General features: G+C 54.8%; 1 protein-coding gene across 1 annotated transcript in view; it reads right to left on the bottom strand.

The window, feature by feature from the left end:
* PTCD1 (pentatricopeptide repeat domain 1) overlaps positions 1-7809 on the bottom strand; it is a 12071-nt gene that overhangs the window by 2164 nt on the left and 2098 nt on the right. Inside the window, exons 2-7 of the mRNA XM_045284509.1 lie at positions 4537-5047; positions 3568-3708; positions 2827-3045; positions 2341-2442; positions 932-1642; positions 6-68 (exon numbers count right to left, since the gene is read on the bottom strand). Coding sequence (XP_045140444.1) covers positions 6-68; positions 932-1642; positions 2341-2442; positions 2827-3045; positions 3568-3708; positions 4537-5022 — 1722 coding nt within the window. The 5' untranslated portion in view covers positions 5023-5047. The remainder of the gene's footprint in view (positions 1-5; positions 69-931; positions 1643-2340; positions 2443-2826; positions 3046-3567; positions 3709-4536; positions 5048-7809) is intronic.

The following is a 7809-nucleotide window of genomic DNA, read 5'->3' on the forward strand; positions in this document are numbered from 1 at the left end:
ATGGCCAGGTTACAGAAGGTCTGCAGGTTGGGGATGAGACCCCGCTTTGCCAGCACTGGCAGCAGTGCCTATGGAGCCAGACAGTGTCCCCGTCACCACTGGTGAGGTGAGAGCCTTCTCAGTGAAGCCCCGGCAGCCCAGCTCTGCTCCCAGGCATCCACTTGGCCTGTGTGAGCCTCTTCTGCTCGCCCTTCCCATCCTCCACCTGCACTGCCCACAGCCTCTCTTCTCCCACATTGCGCTGCCCTGCCGGATGTCAGGTCCCATTCCTCCAACGTGCACCAAGGGCCAGGACTGCGAGCTCGAGATTCACAGGAGGGCGGAGAGATGCGGAAAATGGCGTGGGGAGTGTCAGTTGAGGGGAACTAGGGGCTGGAGGTCCTTGGGACCGTGCCTTGGCCTCCCCACCCACACCCCAGCAATGGCCTCTCTGATGAGCAAAGCCACTGAGGGTGACAGATAGATCATCCTCCAGCAGAGTAAAATTCAGAAGGAAAAAAAAAGCACCACCTTCGAGTCAATGCTGACTCGTAGCGACCCTCTAGGACAGAGTAGAACTGCCCCGTCGAGACGGTAACTCTTTACAGAAGTAGAAAGCCCATCTTTCTCCCTTGGAGCTGATCACTGGTGGTTTCGAACTGCTGACCTTGTGGATCACGGCCCAATGCATAGCCACGACATCAGTCATCTTGGTGATGACTGAAGGGGCCCCTCTCTGAGTCACTAGCCACCACAGGCAGCTGCCTCTGGGGACATTTCTCAGACATCCACCCCCGCACACCCTTCCACTTTATGGCCATGTGTGCCACCTCCCAAAGAGGCAGGGTGGCACTGGTTCATGATGACACCCCCCACTGCTCAGGCCCAGAGCAAGAGTTCACACTGGCTGACTAGCTGCAGGGGGCAGCAGTTCCCAGCTGAGAGCCCTCACCTTCGCCCCCTCCAAGTCACCCAGCTTGCTCTTCTTCCTCATCAGCGTGTTGAAGAACGTCACGTCTGCCTCCACCTGGTATGCATCCAGGGTGGCCAGCAGCGAGGACTCGGCAGGGCTGCCAGGCGCCACCACCTCAGCCAGCAGCGTCAGGGTCTTGATGTCAGGCTGCAGCCCGTGCTCTGCCATCTTGCCCAGGAAGCCCTTCATGCCCCCCATCAAGGCCAACCTGTCCGCTGGAGTGGCCACCGTCCCCAGAGAGACCAGAGCTGGAGGCACTGCTGCTGGAGACAGAAGGCTGACCTCCAGGCCTGAGGGAGGGGGCTGCAGGGCCACAGGGCTGAAGGCCTCTGTGTAGTCAGGCCCCCCCACAGTGTCCACCTCACACTGAGCCTTGCCCAGGGCCATGGCGTCCTGATGCTTTGGAGAACCCTCCAGCACTGGAGAAGGTTCAAGAAAAAGCTGCTTCTCCAGAGCCTCCACATGCAGCCTGGCGGACACGCCACCTCCCTTCCCAGCTTGGGCGGCTCTCCTCGCTCGAGGCTGCCGACCTACTGAGGCCTGGAGCAGAGCCGCCTCCTCTGTAGGCCTCAGGAGCAGCTCGGAGGCCACTGCCGAGTCCCCCAAGCCACAGTCCCGAGCAGCTCCTAGCAGCAGGTTGTAGCCGTGCCGACTCGGCTGGATGCCCAAATTCAGCATCTGCCGCCACACCTGCTCAGGGAGAGAAAAGGCTCAGTGCTCAGACCCTCCCCACCCCGCCCCCAAGCCCCCAGCAGAGATGGCTCTGGAAGCCAGCCAGTCAGATGGGAGGGTGCTAAAAGAATCAGGCAAGTGGCTAAAAAGCCCCAAGCTCTGGGCGGTTAAAGCTCATTGGAGCATTGAAAGCTCACGGGGAGACTTCACAGGGGCTGGTGTGTCCCCTCTCATTCCCTGAATGCACCCAAAATGCTCCTCACACTTTCATCTCCCACCCCATCCTGAGCACGCGGGCTTCAGCCTCACTATCCACCCTGTGTGTGGGGAATGAGAGACAGGGTTTCCCCAGTGCTTTGCCCCACTCTCCCTCCCAAGGATGGCTTGGACAGGTGATGGCAATGTGGGCGCAGGCTTCAGGCTAGGTAGGCCGCAGTAAGCCCCGCAACCCCTCACATTGGCTGTGGCCCTGGGCCTGTTGGGCACTCAGTGCATCCAGCATCACCAGCCCAGTGTGCTCAACGCTCAGGCCCCAAGGACCCAGTCATGGCTACTTCTACCACCAGGGCTTTAAGGGGAGGAGTGCCATCAGCACAGGGTCACTGGGAAGGGCAGCAGAGACGGGCACCCACACAGCACACAGTGGGGGCTCAGACAACACCGAGATCAGCACAGGTCACCCTGTGAGGAGGGGGACAGCACAGGGAGGGACTGACCTGCAGGGCATAACGGAAGCCTGTCTTCTTGTCTTGGATGCAGGCCATGAGCAGGAAGTTGAAGGTCTCCGCTGTGACCACATGACCTTTGTGGACGATTTCCTGGGGGACAGAATAAGAGCTACTTATGGGCCCAGGGCTGACACCTCAGGGAGGAACCAGATGGATTCCGGTGTTGAGGACTGCTGGGAACTACGGGCCCTCCTCTCCCACTCCACAGAGCCTCTCCCCCACCCCCCACTCCCACCGGGAAGGTATTCTCAGCCCCTCCAGCCTTGCCACGGGCCAGCCTCACAGGTCTTAGTTCCACCCAGGCAGTGGGGGTCCGCTAGTGCTTGCCCAGAGTCCCTTCCTCAGTGGCACTACCAGGTGCCAGGCAGGCTCCGGGGCAGTGCATGACATGCTGCCCACACATCCAGAGCCTGTCAGCCAGGCCTCTTTAGGGCTGACACCCTGCGGGATGGTCTGGGGGCCCAGGGCGCCCACCTTGAGCACATCCAGGCACATCCGGAGGTCGGAACACAGGGCAGCCACCTTTAGCAGGGCGTGGTAGGTCTTCAGGTTGAGCTGGATGGTCCTGGCCCGCAGCTGCTGCCGGAGCTTGAGGGCACTCTGCAGGGCAGAGTCCTTCCAGGGGGACTCAGCACAGACGTTGAACAGAGCTGTGTACGTGGCATCCGACGGCTCCAGGTCCCGCTTTTTCATCTGTGCAGGTGGTGAGCGTAGAGGCAGCTCTGGGACCAGCCCAAAGCAGGAGAGAAGCCAGAGGGTAGCAGGGGGCAGTTGGGACTGGGGGAGAAGGCTGAGGCTGCCTCTCCACACCCGACTCAACAAGAAGGACTGTGAAAATGGACCCCTCAACCTCCCAACACTTAGCAGACTGCTCTGGATAGGAGACGCATGCCAGGGTGAAGGGAGGGGACAGGTTCCAGAGTCTCTGAAGGAGGCTCTGGTCTGGTGGGGAGGAGACATCAACCCCCAAGTCTAACCATTACCGAGGGGTGGCAGGCATGCTCTCTCCTCGGGGGCACAATGGAAATGACAAGCATGACACTGAAAAAGCTGCCTTTAATGGAAACAACAGCCCAGAGAAACTCAGTGCTGAGATGGCTAGACACCAGCTCCTGAACACAGAGGCCTGCTTCTGGCACACCAGGGAGGGGTGAGGTGGGAACTGGGCAGGGGAGACAGGGGAGACAGAGGAGCCCGCCTGCCCGCCGCACTCACGTCATTGTAGAGGCGGAAGGCCTTCTTCAGGTAGCCCGCCCGCCCGCAGCCCCCGATCAGCACTGTGTAGTTACACTCCAAGGGCTGCAGCCGCTCCTCCTGGAGCATCTGCCGCTCAAACAGGTCCAGGGCCTCGGCCAGCTGGGAGCGGGGGAAAGCAGGGTCAGGGAGGGGCCCAGGACAAGGGGGGGGTCAGGGCGGGGGGACACTCCCAGCCCAAGAGCCAGGCCCCCACTCTGGGTCTCTTCCTCGCTTCTTCACGCTTGCAGCACAGAAGCCTCTTCGTGACCAGAAGGGAAAGAAGCGGAGACCCCAACTCCCCCACCTCTCTGCCAGGACACCATCCCATTTCCCCCATCACGTGGAGACCTCCGGAGACAGGGACCGGGCTGCTTCCATCTGTGTCTCGAGGGGTGCTGAGGGCCCAGCACTCAGAAATCTGGCACCTGTGAACTTGGTACCACCTTGCCCCCTGTGGGCCCCACCTTTGCAGGAGCCCCCGAGGCCCTGGCAGGATGAGAGGCCGGGTTCTGGTCAGCATACCAGGCGCTCCACTCACACAGTGCTCCTGAAGGCCCCTGGGGTGCTGGACAGAGGAGCTGGGCGAGCAGGTTACTCTTTTACCCCTCTGGAGGCATAGCTGGTTACACTTTCGGCTGCTAATCACAAGGTTAGTAGTTCAAAAACCACCAGCTGCTTTCAGAAAGATGAAGCTTTCTACTCTTTTTATTTCACTACCAACATCCTCTTTAATAAAATGTGGAAGAGGCGTTCTGCTGTTTGCAACTCTCTGAGAGTTAGTCTCAGAAACCCACGGGGGCAGTTGTGAATTATGGATGACTCTACAGATGTGAGTTTGAGGGGGGTTTTTTTGGTCCTTAGCCAGCCTTTGTCCTGCCCCCTCACAGACACCACGCCCCAGGACCAGGGGAAGCAGATGCCAAGCCAAGCAGACCCAGAGGTCCTCACCTTCCCCGCCTTGATCAGCTGTTTACACTGGAAGAAGTACCAGTGAGGGGTATGTCTTTGGCCTTGCCAAGGCTTGGGCTCCAGCTCCCCTTCTGCACCGTCGGACACACTCTGCTCCTGAAGCCGTAGCTCGTACAGCTGGGCTGTGGATTTACGGAACATTATCCGAGAGGAGTACTTGTGGGAGAAGCTGCCAAAGTCCTCTTCTACCTCCTCCTTTTCATCCGTCAGGGCCATGGGGCCAGGCTGGTTTGGTTCAGAGCTAACACCACCTGCGTTCTTCTGGTTTCCTGGGCCCAGGGGCAGCTGCGACTGGGAGCTGCTGAAGGTCGCTGGCACTGGCTGGGTCCGACTCAAAGCCAGCAGCCGAGCAGGACCCTCTCTGCCAGCTGCCCACCTAGCGCTGTGGAGGCCCATGTGTTGGAGGATGGGCTGGCTCAGGGAGCAGGAGTGGGGGAAGAGCCGGGAGAGTCTCACCAGGTCCATCTCTGGCCTTCCTCTCACGCCAAGCCTGGAGTAGGTAATGGAAAAGGATAGTCAGTTTCGAGTTGAAGTCCCAGAAAACACAGCGAAGACAACCACCCATGTCCCTGGGTATCTCCTCGCCTGTCAAGTGGGACCAACAGCATTCCCCACACCACTGCAGAAACACAGGGCAGATTACCACTACCCTTTGCTGTTGCTCAGATTCCAATCCATGGGCATCGAGTACAAAGGTTTTTATTGGCTTGGTTTTAGGAGGTAAAGCTCCAGGCTTTTCTTCCAAGGCACCTCCGAGTGGGCTCATATCTCCAACCTTCCAGTAGCAGCCTGGCACCTGACCTGTTCCTACACCATGGGAATGCCTCGTCATGTTGTCACTCATCACTTTGTCCCTCAAAATGTTCTGTTTGCCCATTAGGGGCGCTATTCTCCTAGGACAGACTGGGGAGTCCACCATGAGGTGGAATCAAATACCCTGTTTCCCCGAAAGGAAGACATCCCCCCAAAATAAGACCTAATTACAGTTTTGCCTCTCGCTGAAATATAAGGCATCCCCGAAAATAAGGCGCCCCAAAGCTACCGTAACTGGGCTGTAGCGGTGGGTGCCTCGGAGCAGCTCACTGTTGGCCACAGCACAGCTGGAGCAGACAGGAAGTGCAAGGTGTCTTAATAAAACAATAAAATAAACAATAAATGTGTACTGTATTCTTCTTCATGGAAAAATAAGACATCCCCTGAAAATAAGACCTAGCGCATCTTTGGAAGCAAAAATTAATATAAGACACTGTCTTATTTTCAGGGAAACAGGGTAGATGGAAACTGGTTTCGGGTCAACATGGAATTTCTATCTAAGTGGTGCCAGTGCTGATATCAGGCCGAGCTGACTATCTGATGGCCCCATAACTGCCCTTCTGGTGCCTAGATTTCTTCAGCTGCAAGATGAGGCCAAGCTTATCCACTCCAGGACAGAATAGCAAGTATTAAATGAGCTGTTTTCAGCACCAAGCCTGGCATGTAATGGGTGTTCCAATAAGCATCGGCGTTATCATTCACGATTCTGGCTTACTGCACAGGGAAGTGGCCTAAGCAGTCTCTCTGCAATCTGCATATAAATGGTCCACAGCTTTGTGATAACCTTTTAATTAGAGCTTCAGTGCTTGAATCACTGTGCCATCGAGGTTCCTTGTAGCCACCATCAAACAACAGCAGCATCACACTGCCATCAGGTGGATTCTGCCTCACAGCAACATTTAGGGCAGAGCAGAACTGCTCCATAGGGTTTTGGGGACTGACAGTCTTTCTGGGAGCCGTCAGCCTCATCTTTCCCCCCGAGAAACTGCTAAACCAACCACCAAGAACCAACCTCACTGCCACTGACTCACTGCCGACCCTATAGGACCTCATAGGGACCCTGTAGGGCAGGGTAGCACTAACTCATGAGAGTTTCAGAGACTGTAACTCTTTACGGGAGTAGAAAGCTCTCTCCTGAGGAGTGGTTGGTGATTTTGAGCTTCTGACCTTGCAGCTGGCAGCCAAACACGTAACCACTATGCAGGTGGCCTTAATTCAGACCAAGGGCTCCTTCAAAGCATGTTTACATGTGTCATTTAAAATTTACACTTAACGTGTTTTTAAAACAAAGTTATGAGTCCTGATACTCTGCTATTAAGACTGCCCACGTGGCCCCAGACCACAGGTTCCTTAGGTGCCTAGGAGTCCCTGTGGAATCATAGGTGGCACAGGTGACAGAACTGCCCCCTAGGGTTTCTAGGTTGCTAAGTGAGAAATCAATTCAATGGCCACGTTTGTTTTTAAACAGGTAGTCTTTACAGGGGGAGAGCCCTGGTGGTGTATGCACTGGGCTGTGATCCACAAGGTTCAAAACCACCAGCTGCTCCTCGGGAGAAAGATGGGGCGTGCTTTCTACTCCCATAAAGAGTTACTGTGTCGGAAATCCACGGGGCAGTTCTACCCTGTACCACAGGATCGCTGAGTTCGCATCAACTTGAGGGCAGGGAGTGAGTCGTTACAGAAGCAGATTGTCAGGCCCTTCTCCCAGGGAGCTATTAGATGGATTCAAACCACTAGCCTTTTAGTTAGCACCTGAGCACTTCACTAGTTGCACCAGCAGGGCTGCTGATAAACAAGTCTAATTTTATCATGAGATCATCTCATGTGGGGAATGGCTGTGACTCTAGGCATCTTTGTGCAACCTTCAGGAAATGTGTGTATAATAATTTTGAAAATAACCAGTGTTGATTTGAAGTTATGTCTAAAGAAGGCACAGCAAAGACAAGTGTTGTGATTATCAGCCACCGTGAAATGAGTTATAAAATCACTGTTTGCTTCTTTAAGGGGGAAAAAAATGTAATACAGTGGAACCCCGGTACTCGACAGAATCGAATTTCGACTTGAAATGTCAAGAAAATTTTGCATCGCAGCTCAAACAAAACAACGGAATCCAACCCAACACACGATTTTTGTAAACAAACGCAGTGTTTCCGTCACTCGGCGTAGATTGGCGTTTAGTACGCATTGTTTAAACCTTTTACGAGTATAAGGTACTTTTTTTTACTCATAAAAGAAAGTATTAAAAAAAACCTTTTACAGCTGTTTGAAGCATTTTGCTATAATTTTCTTGGTTTTTTGTGGCTTTTTGGTACTGTTTTTAGATAAAAAAAACATGTCATAAGACTTTTTGAAAAGAATCGTCATAAGGAACAGGTTTAACCATGTTATCAATCTTGTTGGTGATAATTTAGCAAATCCTTTTAGAAAAGTTAAGGAAGC

Source organism: Echinops telfairi, unplaced genomic scaffold, assembly GCF_000313985.2.
Source record: "Echinops telfairi isolate 266 unplaced genomic scaffold, ASM31398v2 ScPeMD7_5;HRSCAF=22, whole genome shotgun sequence".
Lineage (NCBI taxonomy): Eukaryota > Metazoa > Chordata > Mammalia > Afrosoricida > Tenrecidae > Echinops > Echinops telfairi.